At 39.5% G+C, this 21,450-nt stretch overlaps 1 protein-coding gene across 1 annotated transcript in view; it reads left to right on the forward strand.

Annotated features, from left to right (window-relative positions):
- Positions 1–2,108: 2,108 nt before the first annotated feature.
- Positions 2,109–21,450, forward strand: part of ZSCAN21 (zinc finger and SCAN domain containing 21) — a 40,701-nt gene continuing 21,359 nt past the window's right edge. The window contains 3 exon segments of the mRNA XM_044001483.1: positions 2,109–2,154; positions 4,689–5,063; positions 5,579–5,738. Of these exon segments, the coding sequence (XP_043857418.1) occupies positions 2,152–2,154; positions 4,689–5,063; positions 5,579–5,738 (538 nt within the window). The 5' untranslated portion in view covers positions 2,109–2,151.

Below are 21,450 nucleotides of genomic sequence, written 5' to 3' on the forward strand. Positions count from 1 at the left end.
TAGGGTCACACAGCTAGTGTTAAGTGAGCAATATTGTTTTAAGAACAACTTTGAGTAAATAAGTTATTTTTTCTATTATAAATATACAAATTTGGGGCAGCTAGGTGGCGCAGTGGATGAAACACCAGCCCTGGATTCGGGAGTACCTGAGTTCAAATGCAGCCTCAGACACTTGACACTTACTAGCTGTGTGACCCTGGGCAGTGGCTTAACCCCCATTGCCTAGCAAAATAAATAAATAAATAAACAAATTAAATATAAAGGACATATGAAGAAAGATGCTGTCTCCAGAGAAAGAACTGATAAATAGAAGTAATGTATTCTTTGACCATTTTATCAGTTGGGGAAATCACAGGCCTTATTAACATTAAAAAATAAAGCAACCAAGAGAACATCAACTACCAAACTATATTCCCATACATTCTTTCCCATGTATACAAAATTTTTATGAGTCTCACCTACACATGACGTAAACTTCAGCTTTCTTTTTCCACTTCTCTAAACTACTCTAAGCCTCAATCTATCTTCTCTTTGTTCATGTCATTCTCAAAGGAAGGCAATATTCCTTTAAAATGCTAATCCTCACTTATCTGTGCACTTGATGTTCATTTTCTTTAATTAGGGTTAAGTGACTTGCCAGAATCCACACCGCTAATGTCAAGTGTCTAAGGCTGACTTTGAACTCAGGTCTCTCCTGACTCCAAGGCCGGTGCTTTATCCCTGCACCACCTAGCTGCCCTTATCTGTGCACTTGAATGCAAACATCCTTATCCTGGCATTCAAGGTCCTCCATATTCTGTTTCCAGAATACAAATACGAGCCCACAGAACTAGGAAATACACCTTGGCCACAAAGTTTTTCAACAAATCTAATGGTGAAGTACTCCAGGTTTCCCCCTGGCTTCCCAGCTAGCCAAAGGGAGGGTACCATAGAGGTGTGGAGTCCTCCAGCCATCCTAGAGAGGGGCAAGCCTGCCTGCCTCGCTCCCTGGGGAGGGAATCTCTCGTCCCAAACTTCCGGCTTTATGATCTCGGCTTTGTTCCGTTCCTCTAGGATTCTGGAGAGGTTGGTTCGAGGCTGGTGAGTGGTTAGGGTTCTGGGAAAGAGGGGTTGGGGGGGGGCAGGTGTATGAGCTCCAGCGGTTCCCCAAACTGGCCTGGGGCAGGTGTGAGGAAGAGGCCGTACTCCTTTTCTTACATTCCCGCGAGAGCAGAGAACGAGGCTGGGTCGGGGGTAGAAGGTAATGGGGGAAGAAGAAGGGTTGTGTGACACCTTCCCCCACACATACACACCCCTCTCCTCCTGCTAACAGGTACTGGTCCTGGGCCCGGGCTTGGGCTCCTGAATACTTCTGAGCTTTGGAAACATCACAGGCCTGGTTCAGGGAAGGGTTGTTTTACAAATGAGGAAACTGAGGTCCAGAGTTAGGAAAGTGACGTAGCCGAGGTCCCACATTGCTAAATAGCCGACTAAGCCACTTGCCTCTATTTGTCACTAGGCCCCTGTCTTTTTTTTTTTTTTTTACCACCCCACACATTCTTAGAGTTCGGTAATAGGGAGCCACTGGAATTCATGGGAGTTTTGGGGAGGGTATTATGTAAACCTTCCTTTAGAAAATTCATCTTGGTGGTTGAGTGGGGAAAGGTAAAAGGCAGGGAGACCATTGAGAAGTGAGGTCAGGCTGCAATTATTTATTAGATACTTATGTGCCAAGCAGGAGCCAAGCTGTGGGAATACAAAAAAAGGACCCACCCTCAAGGAGCTTACATTTGAACAGGGATGCATTCAAGATACTTGCACTGTAGATGGAATGTAATCTCAGAGGAGAAGGCACTAGCAGCTGGGGAGACTGGAAAGGCATCCTTGGAAAGTGAGATTTGACCAGAGTCTTGAAGCCAGGGAAAGATAGAAAGTGGAAATGAAGAGGGAGAGCATTCCAAGTATGGGACAGCCAGGGCATGGAGAAGGGAAATGGAGTGTCATAACAGAAGAGGAAAAGCAAGTAGGCCAGTGTAGCTGGATCCATAGGGGCATAGAGAGAGCTAAAGCTAGGAAAAGGCAGGTTATGAAAGTTTGAAATACCCAATAAGAATTTCTATTTTATCCTAGAGATAGGAGCCACTGGAATCATGGAGGATTTGGGCATCATATATGGTAAGACCTTCCTTTAGAAAATTCAGCTTGATAACTGAGTGGGGAAAGACTTAAAGCAGGGAGACAGTTTAGAAGGCTATTGCAGTAGTCTAGTCAAGAGGTGGAAAGAGCCAGTGAGTGGTGAGAAGTGGAAGGAAAGAAGAGCTGTTGAAAAGGTGAAAAGCACAAGATTTGGCATGGAATGGGAGACATGAGGGTGAATGAGAGCAAGAAATTGAGGAAGACACTGAGATTATAAACTTGGATGACTGGAAGGCTATGGAGATAGGTAAATAGGGTAATAGGGAAGTTGGGAAAGGGGAAGGTTTTTTCAGTAAAGAGGATGAATTCTATTTTGGACAGTAGTAAGTTTGAGATGCCTGCAAGACTTCCAGTTCAAGATGACAATATGCAGTTGGTGATGTGGAACTGTAGCTCAAGAGAGAGTAGCACTGAATATATAGATCTGGGAATTATTATTTTGAGTTCACTATAGTGCTTCCTCTGAGATGTCGCCCAGTGCTGACATTCTGAACTTCTGGCTGTTGTTGAATCCTGGCTTCTTTCTATCTTCCCAACACTTACCAGATTTGAACTAGTCATTTACCTGCTGTCATCTGATTTTCCTCATCTGTAAAATAAGAGGTTGGACTAGTTGATCTCTAAGGACCCTTTTAGCTATGTGATCCTGGACTGCTTTCTACATGACTTAAGCATTGTCACCATTCTCCAAAGATACCTTGATAGATTCATCATTGTGGGAATATCCTCTATCAGTGAATATGGCAGTCCCTCCATACCTTATCCTGAATAATCCTTACCCTTTTTTCCCTTATGTCCTTTATAGAGGATCTTCCAAATGCTGGAAGTATTTTTTCCCTTGCATCTTAATGCATGCATTGTTAGAACTGTACTCCTTTTGCTGGGTAAATATCTTCTAAAATGTCATTTATCCTACTTGTCATTAAAATTGTCACTGGTAACATGTTGCTCTGTGTCCATGACATCCGCTGTGTGACTTTTCATTACTCTTTGGGTTTTTAGTAATTTTAATTCTGATTGTAGTGTTCTTCAGTTTGTATTTTAGTAAAGCAAATGTCTTGATTCTATCAAAATGTCATGATTTCAGTGAACTACCATGTACTAGCACAGGGTATTTTAGCAGTCTTTCTTTCTTTTTTTCTTTTTTTTTTTTAGTGAGGCAATTGGGGTTAAGTGACTTGCCCAGGGTCACACAGCTAGTAAGCGTTAAGTATCTGAGGCCGGATTTGAACTCAGGTACTCCTGACTCCAGGGCCGGTGCTCTGTCACTGTGCCATCTAGCTGCCTTCAGCAGTCTTTCTTAACCCTACTTTGATTTTTTTTAACTTTTGGATATCTCCAGTTAGGTTAAGGAAAGTTTGTGAAACCCCAATAAATGTTCTGTCTCTTTAATATCAGCCATAAAAGTTTTTCACACAACACTTTTAGACCAGGTGTTCCTCAGAACTTCCCTATTGATGGTAAGGGCACCACCATTCTCATAGTCATCATGACTTGTTACCTCTGAGTCCTCCTTGCCTTTTCTCTTCCCTTCACCTTCTTTCCCTTACAAAGTCTAATCAGGTATGAATTTATGCCACTCTTCTTTCTGTATCTCCACTTGGACTATTGCAATTGCTTCCTTATTGGAAGGTTATTCCTTCCACTTGTTCCTTCTGGTCTTAGCCCTCTCTGTTCCAAAGTAATCTTAAATAAAATGCAGTGCTGACCAAAGCCATTCCTCTACTCAAAGATTTCCAGCACATCCCTGTTTCTTCTAAGATAAAATATTCCTTCCAGCCTACCTTTCTAAACATATTTCGCTCACTTCATCTACTTTACACAATCTATCTTCTAGCCAAACCAGGATCCTTGTTCTTCACTGAAGTTGGTATTCCATCTTTGTTTCTGTACCTCTTACAGGGTGCCCCCATGCCTGAGTTGTACACTCTCTTCACCTGTACATCTTAGAATCTTTTGATTCTTTTAAGGTTCAGCTCAAGGGCTCCCTCCTTCATAAAGCCTTCCATGGCCCTCCTCTTTGGTAATGATTTGTTCTTCCTCCATATCTTGTATTCTGCTGATAGGCTGTATCTCTCAGTAGAACACAAGCTCCTTCACAGTAGAGACTTTTTTTCATTTGTCTTTATATCCCAGCAACTAGCAGAGTACTTTGCACATAGGAGGCATTTAATACATTTTGAATTAATTGAACTTGTGGCAACTTCAAAGAGAATATAAGTCAGTGTAGCCTCACAGAATTGTTTTGAGGCTCAAGTAAAGTCGTGCATTTGTGTGTGGGAGGATTAGGGGTGTGTGCAGGCATACACTATATAAATGTCAGCTACTCTTCAGTAATAACAATTTCTTTTTCTTAAAGAATATCATAAAGAGAAGCTCATCAGGAATCTCTAGGTACCTAAAGGACAATTGGGATTTGGTAGTAGCAGCACAGATCCTGTCTGGAGGGAGACCATCCTGTGAGCCTGTATGATGACTGCAGAATCCAAAGAGACTGCCATCCTTTCTCCCAGGCTCTACAGGATCAGGATGGGCCTATAATAATCAAGGTGGAAGATGATCCTACCTGGGAGCAGGAATCTAGTCAGCAAAGTAACAGTCACCCCAGCCAGGAGATCTGGCGGCAACGCTTCAGACAACTGTGTTACCAGGAGACACCTGGGCCCCGAGAGGCTCTGAGCCGACTTCGAACACTCTGTTGTGAGTGGCTGAGGCCAGAGATGCACACTAAGGAGGAGATCTTGGAATTGCTGGTGCTAGAGCAATTCCTGAGTATCCTGCCAGAGGAGCTCCAGATCTGGTTGCAGGAACGACATCCAGAAAGTGGTGAGGAGGTAGTGATGCTACTGGAAGATTTGGAGAGAGAATTGGATGAACCAGGACAGCAGGTAGGGAGAATGACTAGGGGTACAGACTTTTAGACTGTAGCAAGGGTTTATGGGCACAGAATTTGGTACAGAGTTGCTGAATTTAAAACATTTTAAAACTAGGGGAAAACTGTTCATCTTTTTCTTTTGTTCCCTGATAGCTTGTTGACTGAAAGCAACTGTTTCCTTTTTCTAGTGTCTTTTGTCCCTGAGATCTCTTTAAGGTTTTAACTAGTTTCTCAAATGGTTTTGCCACCTTCTTCAAGAAGCTTTTCTTGGACCCCCTAGCTACTAGGGCATCCCATCACAAAACCATGTTTGTAAATACAAGATGTATTTATTTTGTATGGATTCTGTATGTAAAAAGTAGACATCCATATGTGTTTGTATGTATGGGTGTGTGTTTTGTCTCCATTACTTTTATCATTGTATCCTCATTGCTTGTAGTAGTGCCTCACACATAGTAAACACTTAATGATACTTGTTGATTGATTGATTAATTGATTATAAGCTCAATCTCACCTAATTGTTTCCAGGTCTCAGCCCACACAGAAGAACAAGCATTACTCTGGGAAGGAGTGACACCCCTGTTTCCAGCTCCAGTGACATTGAGGAAGTCACCGAGCATTCAGGTTCAAGTCTTGGAAACCCAGTTGAAATGTGAATCTCTGGAGCCACACCCTCTCCAAAAGATTGGTGAGAAGGGATTCATCTGAGGAGAGGGAAGGGTGGATTGTTTTGCCAAGGTGGTTAGTTTGGAATGGGTGAACAGGTACTTGAGGCCTAATGTATGCCCAGAACTGTGGGGGATTTAAAAAAAAAAAGTATAAGATATGTTTTGTGCTTTCAAGGAATTTTAATCTAGTTGAAAAAACAAGATGTTCACATAGCAGACAATTACAGAAGGATAGAATATTAACTTCAGTACTGGAAGACTGGAAGTGACCAAGGAAGCTGCTTGTGGTATTCTGATTCCTGGCAAGGAGTAGGTTGGATAGCGTCTGGAGGTAGTTATAGTACTTCATTTTGCTAGGGAAAAACAGGCTGGAAATACTAAAAGGTTATGCAGAGATAAAAAAAGGTGTGCTTTATAAGCAGCAGTGGTGACAGGGAGAGAATATAGGGATTCTCCTCAGCAACAAAGAGGGACTTGTAAGATTCTGAAAGTGCCAGGAGTGGGGGCAGGATGTCATTAACTGGTAGTGTTTGAGGGAGTCAAATGATTTCAACGAGGAGAGTTATAATGAATTGTTTAAAGGATGTGCACTGTATGCTTATATAACAATCCCATGAACTTTGAGGGATGAAGAGTCATGTGTTCAAAGCATATTGCACTTGCACACAAGAGTATGTTCACTTAGTGAAATATGTTATAAAAGAAACACTGATTGCAGATGCCATTACACAATTTCTTTCCATTTAAAATCTAAGGACTGCAACACAAATATTCAAGATTTTTTGTTACTTTATAAATTCTGGTACATTAACAAATTATATATTTATTTTCCCTTGGTGGCATTACAGACCCAGGTATACAGTGCTATGCAAGCCCTATGCTCTTGGTCCTTTTGTGGGGTACCCAGTCCTACAAGGGCTTCTCTGTCTTACCTAGCAGAGAGCTTGTAAATCCTGACATCTCTTAAATAGACTTGCAAGATTGCTCATGCCTGTATCTTGGCATAACCTCTGAGGCACCACTATTTCACCTTTCAACTGACTATCCCTAACCTGTAGATAGTAGTGCTTTGATCTCAACACTTTTCAACTTCTTGCAACTGGGATTCTAGTCTCATCGCTTAGCAGAAATTGCCCTCTCGAAAGATTTCTTAATTATTAAATCTAGTTGGCCTTTTTTTTTTTTTTGCAGGGCAGTGAGGGTTAAGTGACTTGCCCAGGGTCACACAGCTAGTGTCAAGTGTCTGATGTCGGATTTGAACTCAGGTCCTCCTGAATCCAGCGCCAGTGCTTTATCCACTGCACCACCTAGCTGCCCCTGGCCTTTTCTTTAAACCTAATTTCTTTCAAACTGTGTTTTGAAATTCCCATAGGGAATTCTTTCCCAAATAGTTTATTGAACTATGTTATTAAATACAGTTGTTTCTAATTCTTCTCTATCTAGCCTATTCTCATTGATCTTTTCTGTTTTAAGCCAGTACCAAATATTGCTTTATAGTATGAGGTCTGAAAATGCTGATTTCACTCTGATTACCACTTTTTTTCACTATTTCTCATAAAGTTTAGATTTTGGTTCCTCTGAATAAATTTTTGTGATAGTTATGTCTAGCTTTATAAAGTATCCCCATGGTAGCTTGAATAGTATAACATTAAATCCATAAATCCAAATAGGTTCATCATTCTTTGTATTACATTGGCAAGACTCAGTCATGAGCACTTGATATCCCTCAGTTATTTAAATTGTTCATTATTTCCTTGAGAAGTATTTTATAATTATATCTATGTAAGTACTAAAGTGTATGTTGTAGATCAACCTCAATGATTGGAAAGCCCTCATTATAATTTTGCCAGGCCCATGTAGGCGTCGGCGAGTGGTGATGATGTGAGGTACCAGCACCATGGCAACGGCTACAACCAGTGGGTGGAGCACCATGCGGTTTGCGGAGCCCAGGCCAGTGTGTGCCGAGGCATAAAAAACCTCAAATAACAATTAATTCTTTACATATCAAATGTTTAAAAGAATAATTAATAACTTTATTCTTCAGTTTCTTTAACTAAAAATAAGGGGTTGTTGAGACTAGTTGTCTCAAAGTTACCTTCCATTTCTTAATCTTTGATTCTTTTATGAGAAAGATATATTCCTGATACCTAAACCAAGGATAGGATAAAGCAAAGAAAGCATACATAGATTAATATCATTTAGAATATCAATTTAAAATTTGAAATAAAATTCTAACTGACTCTAATAAGATATTAAAACTTATTTGCTAAAATTAAGTTGTATTTATCTGCAGCCTGGGCAACTAGATGGCACAGTGGATAGAGTGCCAGACCTGGAGTCAGGAAGATGAGTCTTCCTGAATTCATTCTGACCCTCAGACACTTACTGGCAGTCTGACCCTGGGCAAGTCATTTAACCCTGTTTGCCTCAGTTACCTCATCTGTAAAATGATCTGAAGAAGAAAATGGCAGACCTCTCTTTGTCAAAAAAAAACAAATGAGGACACAACTAAATGAACAATAACAAACTGAATCTTTAGGATACAAATGTGGTTTAAAATTAGGAAGACAGTATATTTGTATTAATGAACACATTTAACATATTAAAAATAAAACATGTTCATGTTTATTGATGTCTGTCAAGTTTCTAATAATAAAAATGAAAATAAAAAAGAATACTCCAAAATGTAGAATGAAATTAGACTATAACATTCATTTGTTTTTTAAAAAAACCTTACAAAATATAGGTACAGAAGGGCCATTGGGGGGGGGGGGTGAGTCAATTGGGGTTAAGTGACTTGCCCAGGGTCACACAGCTAGTAAGTGTTAAGTGTCTGAGGTCGGATTTGAACTCAGGTCCTCCTGAGTCCAGGGCCAGTACTCTATCCACTGCACCACCTAGCTTCCCCAGAAGGGCCATTTTTAATATGATAAAATACATATCTAAAACCAAAAGCTAACATTATTTGCAGTGGGAACACACTAGAATATTTCCTAATAAATTCAGGAATAAAGCAAGAATGCACCCTTTTCCCACTGTATTTGACATAGTTCTAAAAATGCTAGCCATACTAAGAAGATGAGAAAAAAATTAAAGGAGACAAAACTATATTTGGGTTTTTTTTGTTTTTGTTTTTTTTTAGTGAGGCAATTGGGGTTAAGTGACTTGCCCAGGGTCACACAGCTAGTAAGTGTTAAGTGTCCGAGGCCGGATTTGAACTCAGGTACTCCTGATTCCAGGACCGGTGCTCTATCCACTGCGCCACCTAGCCGCCCCCAAAAACTATATTTGTTGATGACATGATGGCTTACTTAGGAAACCCCAGAGAATCAGCAAAGAAATTCATTGAAATAGTAATTTCAATAAGGGAGTAACATGAAAAAGAAATCCACAAAAATCACCAGTATTTCTATCCAGTGACCTTTTCTTAGTTCTCAGTCTTCTTGTTTTCCCTTTAGTGGTTGACACTGTTGACCTCTCCTCCTGCATACTCAGGCCTTAGTTTCCTCAACTATAAATTAAGGATGTAGATAGAAGGCTTCCAAGGTCCCTTCTTATCTTTGAGTTTATGATGACTCTCTCTTGGTTTTTCTTTTCTAGTCTTTGCTGGATCAGCATCTATGCCAAAACTTTGAATATACCCCAAGACCCTGTCCTGGGCCCTGTTCTCTTCTTCTGTACATTCTCTTTCTCTGTGATCTCATCAGCTCCCATGGTTCAGTTTATCATCTCTATGCAAATGACTATCAGATCTATATATCCTTCCCTAGTCTTTCCCCTCAGCTCCAGCTCTGCATCATATATTAGTAGTAGTTTAAACTGGATGACTGGCAGGCACTTCAAATTCAAATAAAACTGGGACAGCTAGGTGGTGCAGTGGCCTTGGATTTAGGAGGACCTGAGTTCAATCCAGCCTCAGACACTTGACACTTAACTAGCTGTGTGACCCTGGGCAAGTCACTTAACCCTCATTGCCCTGCCCAGAAAAAAAAAAAAAGCAAATTCAAATAAAACTTCATTTTTCCTCTTACAACTCACCTATCTTCCCAACTTCCCCATTTCTGGCAAGACCACCACTATCTTTTTACTTGCCCAGGTTTGCAACCTAAGAATCATTTTAATAGAATGTGAGCTCCTTAAGGGCAGGGATCTTTTCAGTTTTGTCTTTATGTTCCCAGCACCTTGCATAGTGCCTAGCATATTATAAACACTTAATAAATGCTTATTGATATGTCACTCACTCTTCATATTAAATTCTTTTTATTTAAATCTCTTGTATCTATACCCTTTTCTTCACTCACATGGCCACCCCCTCTTTCAGGTCTTTATTACCTCTTTCTTAGACTATTTACAATAGCTTCCTAATTGATCTTCCTGCCTCTAATCTATCTTCTTCATAGTTACCTAAGTGATATCCTAAAGGCTTTGACCATGTCATTTCCCTACTCCAGAAGCTTCAGTGGCTTCCTGTGGCCTCTAGGATAAGATATAAATTCATCTGTTTGGCTTTTAGAGCCCTTCACACTCAGGCTAATTTCCCAGGATTACTTTCTCCCCACTTTACTTTCTCTTATGCCGTTGAGTTGGACTACTGCTTTTCTCTGTACGTGATATTCCATTGTCCATCTCTTTGCTGCTTTTTTTTTTTTTTTTTTTTTTTTTTTTTTTAGTGAGGCAGTTGGGGTTAAGGGACTTGCCCAGGGTCACACAGCTAGTAAGTGTTAAGTGTCTGAGGCCGGATTTGAACTCAGGTACTCCTGACTCCAGGGCCGGTGCCTAATCCACTGTGCCACCTAGCTGCCCCGATCTCTTTGCTTTTGCACAAGCTTTTCCCAGTGCCAAGAATATATATACTCTCTGTTCATACATATTCCGCCCTTGATATATCTCGTTTCCATCAATATTTATTGCTTCAAAGGGCTTTCAAAGTCTTCCAGTTCACAATAATCACCATCCCCCCCACCTGACCCCCAAACTTACTTTGTATTATCTGTATGAGTACATGTTTGACCAAATGGAAGGTTCTTAAGGGTTAGGAGTATTTTCTTTTTGTCTGTGTATGCCCAGAACCTAGCATGGTGCCTGACACTTAATAGGTATTGTTTTCTAATTAATTATTGGACAATAAGATTTTCCTTAGGCATAGTTCATAGTAATCATCACCATTGTATATTAATAAAAGTACTTTCCACTTTACAAAATATAGCACCCTTGTGAGATTTTGTTTTGTAGTTCAGGAAATAGGTTCAGAAAGATTGTGATTTGCCTAAAGTCAGAGGGCTAGTTGGTGGCTAATCTAGGACAAGAACTCAAGTTTTCTGTCTCTTAGCTGATCCTCTTTGACCATAAAGAATTTAGTAATTTTTATAAAAATTATTAAACATATAAAAATTAATAAGCACATAAGATATGTAATACATAGAAATTCCATTTAACTAGGTTATGCCATTATGCTATAGACATAATTTGATACCTTTCCCATTAATCTTCCATTATTATTGAAGCCTGCTTAATTTTAACCTAGTTCTGGTTTGATGCTTGAGTAGAAATGACTCACTCTGAACCACTTCCCTCCTTTAAAAAATGCTTGTTTGTATCACTTTTTAATTTTTTAACAACTTTACCAGAAGTGAGAATCCTAAGAGCCTCTCTTCTATTAGGAGGCTTTAACTCCATTTTTGAGTTTTTTTTTCATTCTATGGGCATTGACCTGGTCATGGTGGCACATCTAGTGCAGTGGGTCACTTAGAGCCAAGGGTTCAGATAAACAGTGCCTTTAATAAAGACAGCAGCCCTACAGAAAGATGGAAGCAATCAGCAAAGAAGTTTGTGAGGTCTTAAGAACTTCCTGCCAGAATCCTATAACTTTATATCCTTAGCCAGAGGACACATAGCTATCTCAGACCAACCTCCCTGGTGGCAAAGTCAACTCAGACTGCCCCACATATGCTTCGTTGTTTCTCAGCTTGCAAAAATCCTAGTTGGTATTGTGGGAGTCTGACAGTTAACTCAAGCCTCCCCCTTCAGCCAGTATCCTGGCCCCCAGCATCTTATTTCTTTCTTTCTTTTTTTTTTAATAGAATTTTATTTTCCAAAATATATGTAAAAACAAAATTTTAGCATCAATTTTTTAAACACTTTGTGTTCCAATTTCTCTTTCCCCCCTCCTCCATTCGCACCCCCCACCCACAAGAACTTCAGAATAAGTTATACATGAGTAATCATGGAAAAATTCCCATATTAGCTAGTTGTGAGAGAAAACAGTCAAAAAAAACCCAAAACTTCAGATTAAGAAATTGTCAAAGAGGAAAAGAAAAAATAATTTTTAAATGTTTCCATCTGTTTTCAGATACTATCAGTTCTTTCTCTGCAGATGGGCTGCAATATTCATAAGTCCTTCAGGGTTATATTGGATCATTGCCTTGCTGAAAGTAACTGCATGCTTCCCAGCAGATCATCTCCCACTATTGCTGTTATTTTGTATACAGTACATTTCACTCTGCTTCAGTTCATGTAGGTCTTTCCAGGTTTTCTGATAGTATCCTGTTCATCATAACCTGTATATAGTACCTTAAGCTTGACAGAGCATTTTCTTCATAAAAGCCCAGCAAAGTAGGTACCATACGTTTTGCCATTATAATCAATCATCATAACTATTTCCCTCTATCCCACTCCCTTCCCTTGACATTTACTCTCTCTTCTCTTTACCTATTCCTCCTCAGAATTATTTTACTTCTGACTATCCTCTCCTTCACTCTTCACTCCCTTTTTTTTTTTTTTTTTAGGCAATGGGGGTTAAGTGACTTGCCCAGAGTCACACAGCTAGTAAGTGTCAAGTGTCTGAGGCTGGATTTGAACTCAGGTACTCCTGAATCCAGGGCCGGTGCTTTAACCACTGTGCCATCTAGCTGCCCCTTCACTCCCTTCTTTTACCCTTCCTTCCTTATCTTCTTCCCCTCCTATTTTCCTGCAGGGTTAAATAGATTGCTCCTCCCAATTGGGTATGAAAGCTATCCCCTCCATGAGCCCACTCCAATGAGATCAGGGTCCCTGAGCTAATTCTTTGTTCTAAATTGTTCTTCCTCCCAATTCAATATGTCATACTGGTGCGGTAATGCAGAACATCTTCATCTTCCTTGAAAGTGTTTTGCTTTTTACTGGTCTCTCTCCCTCCCCTTTTCTCCCTCCCCCCCCAAGGGCAAAAATATTTAACTATACCTACTTGAATATGTATTAGTCCTTCTTTGAGCCAATTCTGATGATATTAAGGTTCACTCACTCCCCAACTCCTTCCCCCTCTTCTACTCTCCTCCATAAGCTTTTTTCTTGTTTTCTTCATGTGAACTACCTCTCCCCAGACCATCTCTCCCCTTCTCCCTCCCCCAGTTTATTCCTCCTACACCTCAACCGTATTTTAATGATGTCATCATGGATTAGTTAGATGGCACAGTGGACAAAAGCACCAACCCTGGACCCAGGAGTCCCCAAGCCCAAATCCAGCCCCATACATAAGATACCTCACCCTGTCTGCCCTACAAAGAATAAAACATAAATGCTTTACAGATATCATCCCTTCTTATTCAGTTCAGCCCTGTCTTCTGTGAATTGCATACTTATGATTTCAAAGTATTATCTTCCCATATAGGAATGTTAACAGTTTGATCTTTTAATATCCCTCATGAAGTCTTTTTCCTGTTTACCTTTTTATGCTTCTCCAGGGTCTTGTATTTGAAAGTCAAATTTTCTATTCAGTTCAGGTCTTTTCATCACAAATGCTTGAAAGACCTCTTTCTCATTGAAATCCCATTTTTGCCTTTGAAAGATTATACTCAGTTTTGCTGGGTATGTGATTTTTGGCTGAAGTCCAGTTCCTTTGCCCTCTGAAATATCATATTCCATGCCCTTCGGGCCTTTAATGTAGAAGCTGCTAGATCTTGCTTTATCCTTATTGGAGCTCCACAGTATTTGAATTCCTTTTTTCTAGCTGCTTGCAGTATTTTCTCCTTTACCTGGGAGTTCTGGAATTTGGCTATAATATTCCTGGAGGTTTTCCTTTTGGGATCTCTTTCAAGAGGTGATCGGTGGATTCTTTCAATTTCTATTTTAGCTTCTGCTTCTAGAATATCAGGGCAATTTCCCTCCCAATCTCTTGGAGGATGGTGTCTAAGCTTTTGTTTTGGTCATGGTTTTCAGGTAGTCCAATGATTTTCAAATTATCTCTCCTAGATTTATTTTCCAGGTCAACTGTTTTTCCAAGGAGATATTTCACATTGCCCTCTATTTTTTCATTCAATTGGATTTGCTTTACTGTGTCTTGGTTTCTCATAAGGTCACTAGCTTCCATTTGTTCCAATCCTAATTCTTAGGCAGTTATTTTCATCAGACAGTTTTTAATCTCCTTTTCCATTTGGCTTTTCAAACTATTGACTTTTTTCTCATGACTCTCCTGCATTGCTCTCATTTCCCTTTCCATTATTTCCTCCTTTTCTCTACATCTTCTTTCTATTTCTCCTACTTTCTCTTCAAAGTCCCTTTTGAGAGCTTCCATGGCTTGAGACCAGTTCATATTTTCTTGGAAGCTTTGGATGTTGGAGCTTTGACCCTGTTATTATTATCTTCTTCTTCTGAGGTTGTATTGTGGTCTACCTTACCCCCAAAGAAGGTTTTCCGATGGTCCTTCTGCTTTCTCTGCCTACTCATCCTGGCTTACTATTTCTTGGCTTTTAACTCCTTCTTAAAGTGTGGCTCTGCTTCCAGGACACACTGTTCAAGCTACAACGTGGCCTGAGTGATGGTTGGGCTTCTTCTCAGCCTGCCTGGCCTCACTTTCATTTGATTTTAACTCTCCACTGGGGGGGTTGGGGGAGGGAGCTGCTTCTCTGCTCTGCTCCTGTTCTCAGCTTCAGAGGGTCCCAGGTGTTTGGGGTTGAGGAGGGGCAGGTTTTAATCTCATCTGGTCTGTTCTCAGGTCCGGAGATAACCTCAGGCCTATTTACTAAGAAACCACCAGCAAAGCTTTCTGTGGTGTGGTTCTCAGCTTCCGATGAGACTGCTCCCCTGCTCCCCTCCCCCACCTGGGCCTTGAGCCACTCAGGATTTCTTCCTGTTGCCCGCTGGGGTGGGACAGTTGAATCCTTCCCCCTAGTCTACTGGTACCCCCTGCACTTACCCCCCAGGCCAGCCGTTCAGCCCGACCACGCGCTTGGTTCCAGAAGACACTGGGGCACATTCCTCGGGCGGGTGTCTGGTGTGTCGGCTTTATTCATGGCCCAGCACAGCCCCCTGAAATCTATCTATAGCTGGAGAAAACTCTCAGCCAGTATTTATGTGTGTTTTTCTGCCCTGAGGGTTATTTTATTGCTATTTGGGGGGACGATTGTATCAGGAGTCCTATGCATTTAATGTCTTTCCTCCACCATCTTGGCTCCTCCCCCCAGCATCTTATTTCTTAACTCGATTTCTTTTTTTTTACATTTGGGGGGGTGGGGGGCAGTAAGGGTTAAGTGATTTGCCCAGGGTCACACAGCTGGTAAGTGTCAAGTGTCTGAGGTCACATTTGAACTCAGGTCCTCTTGAATCCAGGGCCAGTGCTTTATCCACTGTGCCACCTAGCTGCCCCCAACTAGCTGATTTTTTTATTCTAGTGTGAGGAAGACATTTGCTTTTCTGAGCTACATGATTGCTAAAAGAGAGATTCTAGTTATGTAGTATGCCCTTTCACTGGGTAGATAAGGCCCTTTGACTGATCTCCCCACCCCCCCAAAAAAGTTTCTTAACCTGCCAACCATTTCTTTTTTAATTTAAGCTAGAATTGTGCCTAATTTGTACTGATTTGGTCCTTGATAACTATCATAGTTGTGTCCTCTAACCTAGCCTGCTTTATTATTTTTTCTTTCCCAAAAAACCCTTTCATTTATAACTTTGTTTTTATACTACCTTGATTTCCAGTTATATCCATCTCCCTTACTCAGAGAATTATTTATTGTAACACAGATTAAAAAAGAAAGTGAAGGAAAGCAAGCAACTCACAAAACTGACATTGCAGTGAAGTTTGACAGTATATGCAGGGGTTTCATACAATAATTTCAATACTTATAGTAACTTATACTCTACAGAAAAGGAAGGGTGATATGTTTTCTCTTATTCAGGGCCAAATTTGGTCATTATAATTATACAGTATTCAGTTGCATTTTGTAGTTTTCGTTCTTTCCCTTACATTACTGTGATCATAGTGTGTATTTTTTTCCTAGTTTTGCTTTTCACTTTGTATCTGATCATATCAGAGCTTCTTAGTTTCTCTATGTGATCTTATATTCATCATTTCTATTTGTTTCCAGTTCTTTACTACCAAAAAAAGTGCTGCTATAAATATTTTGTACATAATTTCCAAGTTGCTTTCCAGAATGGTTGGACCAATAGTATAGTAAGTTGTGTGCCTTTTTTTCTACACCACCTTCCAGTATGGACCACTTCCATCTGGCATCTTTGCCAATTTCCTGAACCTGAAGAGCTCTTTTGATTTGCATTCTTCTTGTTATTTATTTCTTCTTTTTTATATAGCTATTAATAGTTTACAGATCTTTGGAGAACTTTGTTTTCTTTGTCCTCTGACACTCACCTATTGGGGGAACAATTCTTGGTCTTACATTTTTGTGTTTGTTAGTCTCCTATTTCTTATCAGGCTCTAATCAGCAATATTTGATGCAAATTTTTTATCATTTGACAATTTCCCTTTTTGTCCTAAAGCAGCTAGGTTGTGCAGTGCATGGAGTGCTACACATTTGACCTCAGATAGTTATCTGGGCTAGTCACACAGTTTTGCCTCATTTCTTTAACTGTAAATGTTGTAAACCGGAGAGATTAACAGTACCTACCTCCCAAGGATTGTTATGAGCATCAAATTGATAATATTTAGAAAGCAATTAGTAAAGTTCCTAGCATGTAGTAGTAGGCTTTATATAAACCTTTCCCTGTCCTGGCTGCTAATTGATAAGATTTTGCACTGATTTGTTCATGCAAAGGATAAGGAGGAGGATCTAGACCCATGTTCCTGCCCTAAGCACTGCAGTCATGGCAAGCTGACAGTTCCTCTCTCCTATAATCAAAAGTAATCTATTTTAATTTTGTGATCCCCTTTAATTTCTTCTTTAGTTAAGATTTTAACCACAGCGGTGAAAAGGGTCCTGATCTGGTTCTATTACTTTTTGTTTTTCTACACACATAAAACATTTATGTTTTAACCTTTTCTGATACCAACTATCCTTGTTTTTCCCTTCCTTTCTGATACCTTCACAAACACAATTTACCCTCTCTGCCCTCTTGCTTGGCTCTACCATCCTTTCTCCTTTTGGAGGAAAAAGGGGGCGGGGCAGTGAGGGTTAAGTGACTTGCCCAGGGGTCACACAGCTAATAAGTGTCAGGTGTCTGAGGCTGGATTTGCACTCAGATCCTCCTGAATCCAGGGTCAGTGCTTTATCCACTGCGCCACTAGCTGCCCCACAAAAATTACTTCTGTATACCTACTTCTATACCATGCTCTGTTCTACCTATTTTGAACTACACGGGGTACTTATTATCCAAGTACTTGGTAATCTGAGGCTTCACAATTATGAAGGTACATTTTGTTTTAGTATGGACCTCTGGTTTCATAGTTGTGCTGAATTGCTAATGAGAAAACTCCTTCTTCCAATGCATATTGGCAACTATTCTGCAATTTACAGTCTTAAATTTGGGTAAGAGATTTGCCTGTATGGGCCTTAATCTCCTCACTCTGAGGCTATCTCTCCATTATTCCTTAAGAAGTTGCATAGAGAATTGAAAATGGTCCTAATTTTTAAATACACTATTGAATTCACAAACCAGTTATAAAAATAATTTCTATTCATATATCCCTACCCACTTAACACTAACTTCTATCACCACCCGTTATGTCAGCATCTCTTTACTGAATTTGTAGATACTTTTAAAATAGACTGATTTGAATAACCAAACATTAAGAAAGGCCTTGGAAAAATTGATGAAGCACTTGAATATTTTTGTAACCATGGCCCTCTTTGTGATCCTTTGCAAAAGTCAAATGTGAAGGGTATTGTATTATGCTATTATAAACTTGTCACTCAAAAGCAACACCTGATACATTATTAACTCATTTAGAGAATTCATACATGTTTCTAGTTATAACTATAAATTTTTATTAACCTAAGATTTAAAAACCTTATTTTCTTAATTTTTAATTTCATTTTTCATGATGAAGTTTCCCATCAAAACTTTTACAATGCAGTGTTGTCTTCATTTTAAGGACATTTATGTTTTAGCCTTTTTCTGGATACCAACTATCCTTGGATAATGAAGACCTCCTTTACACCATAAATTCAGAAACTTAAAGTTTATAGGTTACACCAAGATCATTAGATTTAATGGTGACTTGTATGTGTTATTTTTATGTGACTGACGTACCATAGAGTTGAACTTAAATACTTTTCAAATTAGAGGAGGGCAGAGTCCATTAGTTATCTTCTCCTAGCACAGGGAAACTGACGTATGCCTATTCTATTATTGTTTCAGATTGTCAGTCCAAGCTTCAGAATGAAGAGTCAACACCTAAAAATGAAATATCCAAAGTAGAACCTCCAGCAATGGTATCAGGAAGATTCATAGGTGATGTTGCTGAGAAAACCAAATACAGAGAGGGACATGACCATGAGAGTATATTACAAAGTCAGTGGGAAAAACCTGTAGGAGAGAGAACAAGGAAATACTCTTTCCAAGAGACTGGGTCAAGGGAAGTCTCAAATTTAATCCATAGTAAACTCTGCCCAGGAGAGAGATGTTATAAATGGTTGAGTGTGGGAAAACCTTCAGTAATAGCGTCAGACTTTAGTAAACATCAGAGAATTCACACTGGGGAGACACCCTATAAATGTAAAGAATGTGAGAAAACCTTCAGAAGCAAAGCCAGCCTCATTCAGCTCATAGAATCCACACTGGAGAAAAACCATATCAGTGTAATCAATGTGGGAGAAGCTTTAGTCAGCAAGCAGTCTTATTTCACACCAGAGACTTCACAACTGGAGAGAGACCCTATAAATGTAATAATGTGGGAAAACCTCAGTCATAGTTCAAATCTTATTAAACATCAGAGAATCCACTCTAAGGAGAAGCCTTATCATTGTAGTAAATGTGAGAAAGCCTTCTGTACTAAGTCAAACCTTTCTCAGCACCAGAGAGTACACATGCCAAAGGGCGAAAAACATGGTAGGAATATGGGGAAAACTCAGAACTTGCTTATTCCTTATTAAATGCCAAAGAGGGGCCCCTAGAGAAAAACTCTACGGCATAATAAATCTTAAGAAAAATTTAAGTGGTAGCTTCAACTTCAGTACAATAAGTACTACATGAGAGCTAAAAGAATGGTACATTCCAGAAACAAAGACTAATTATTTTTCTGGTTAATGGCTCTGAGAAGGCCCACGGACCTGATCCATAGTGGACAGAAGAAGAGAGGTCTAAACATTCCACCTGCCCCTATTTCTCCCCAACATATACACACAATCCCCATACTTTTATAGTTCCTGTAGAAATTAGGATGGGAAATCAATGAAGATTGTTAAGAGCTCAAGACAACACCGAAACAGAATGATATCTTAATAACTAACTGGTGACTTCTAGCTACCACCCAAGGGAATCAAGGTTTATTTCACTTTAGACCATACCTTTGAGATCTTGGCCTTCCCCTATTACTTCTATGATACTTTTCCTCTCCCCTGAGTATTAATGTAGGCAGTTGGTAAGGGCATCATTGCCTGGAAATTGCTAGAAGACCTTAGTCAGCAGCTGAAAATACCTGTTGAGAAAGAGTAGGGCTAATTCTTCAAGCACAAGGTATAAAATCCCTTTTGACCAAAAAAAAGGATTTGTTTCTCAAACATAGATATGTTTTGCATATTTCCATCATTAGGACAGAGGAAATAAACAGGGAGAGAGATAAAAAACATAAAGGCCTGCAATTTCTTCCTCATGCCACTTGAGAGCTAGAAAGAGAAGAAAATATACAGTAAGAAAATGGAGAAGCCACTGGTTATTCACTAAAGTAGTCATGTGACTATGACAGTTATATCCTATAACTATGGCAGTCACCAGCTTCTTAATGTAGTTTAATAATGACTAGAAAAAACCTAAAGGTTTTTAGTGGCCTGAAATCTGGGAACCACTTACTCACTTCAGGATAGATCTGACACCTAAGATCCAGGGTGAGTTAGAAAATCAGCTTTCTGATTAGGTTGGCATAAAATCAGGGTTAGATTAAAGGTGATTTGTAATAGATAAGGATTAATAAAAAAAAAGATAATGAATTGTACCTATGTTGCCTTTTTCCCCTTTAAAAAGTTTGTTCTACATATTTCATCTCTAAATATAGTATTCTTTAAAGTTTTTTGTGTTTAACTCTCATGTACTTCAAGTATCTATCAGTTTCATTAGTATGGGTACTCCCTTTACTGATGCACATCACAACCTCATCTTCTTCACGAATAATATTGCAGCCTCTCAACTTTGTAGGTGGTTTCAAGAGTTGCTATGGCCGAAAAAATAGTATAACCCTGTAGGTGTGCTAATAAACATGTAACCTTGCTGATAAACATCTTTGAACTGACTTATGCTGCCCTTAGATGACAGATAACCATTCACTTAAAGCTTTTCCAGCTGGGTATAGGGCTTATGAGAGCTTAGATGATGCTAGTAGAAGTTTTGAGACTTGAGAATCACCCCATGCCATAATAAGGCATTGGGAGAAGGAGTTCACATGTATACATGTATGTATATGTGTTTATATAAATATATTGCATATGTGTGTTATATATACATGTATATAAAATATGCATAGACATATTTTTTCATCTAGAAAGTTAATAGTTGTCATTGCATTTTCACTTAATCATTGAGTAACAGGCATAGCAATAGGCCAAAGGAACTAGATGGGATTTCAGAATGAGTATTACACAAAACATAATAGTTTGGGCAGCATAAGCAATAGAAATCAATAAATACCAGAGGGCTGGGCAATCTATAGGAGGTATTCAAACAAAGAAAGGCAAATGGACAGAAAATTAGGAGGTATGTATTGGAGTTAGGACATTGACAGAGGCACCACCTCTTACAGATCCTAGGATGAATGAATCTCTTGAAATTGAATATGCAAATCTAAATGTGGATGTGGGCAGCACTGAAATAGCTTTCCAACAGAGTCAAGAGATCTAAGATTGTATCTTGGCACCAGCTATGTGGATTTGGGCAAATTATTTAGTCTCTTCAGAGCTTCAGTTTCCTTAAGGATAAAAATGGAGATAGCACATACACTATCCCACCTCATAGTTTTGTTGTGAGGAAAGCACTTTGTTCATCATAATGATTACCAACCTTTGAATATGACTGGGCAGGGAATCAAATGAGGTTTTTGGGGGAGGAGGGCACATAAAGGGTTTATGGAAATGGATTGACATCGCAAGAATGACAGGTTAAGTAATTGTGGGAAAATGGGAGCTATAACAAGGAATTTTTTATTCAGAAAGAAGTCCTGGATGCTTCTTATCTCAGTTAAGTTGGAGGCAAGGTCACCTTATCCAGAATAGTGAATGGAATAGAATCAGTGGCCCAAAGGAGAGAGGAGTAATTGAGAGATAGGGAATGAGGAGAGGTATGTTATAAAGTCAGTTTATTTTTTTAAAAAGGGGGTGG

Source organism: Dromiciops gliroides, chromosome 4 (assembly GCF_019393635.1).
Source record: "Dromiciops gliroides isolate mDroGli1 chromosome 4, mDroGli1.pri, whole genome shotgun sequence".
Lineage (NCBI taxonomy): Eukaryota > Metazoa > Chordata > Mammalia > Microbiotheria > Microbiotheriidae > Dromiciops > Dromiciops gliroides.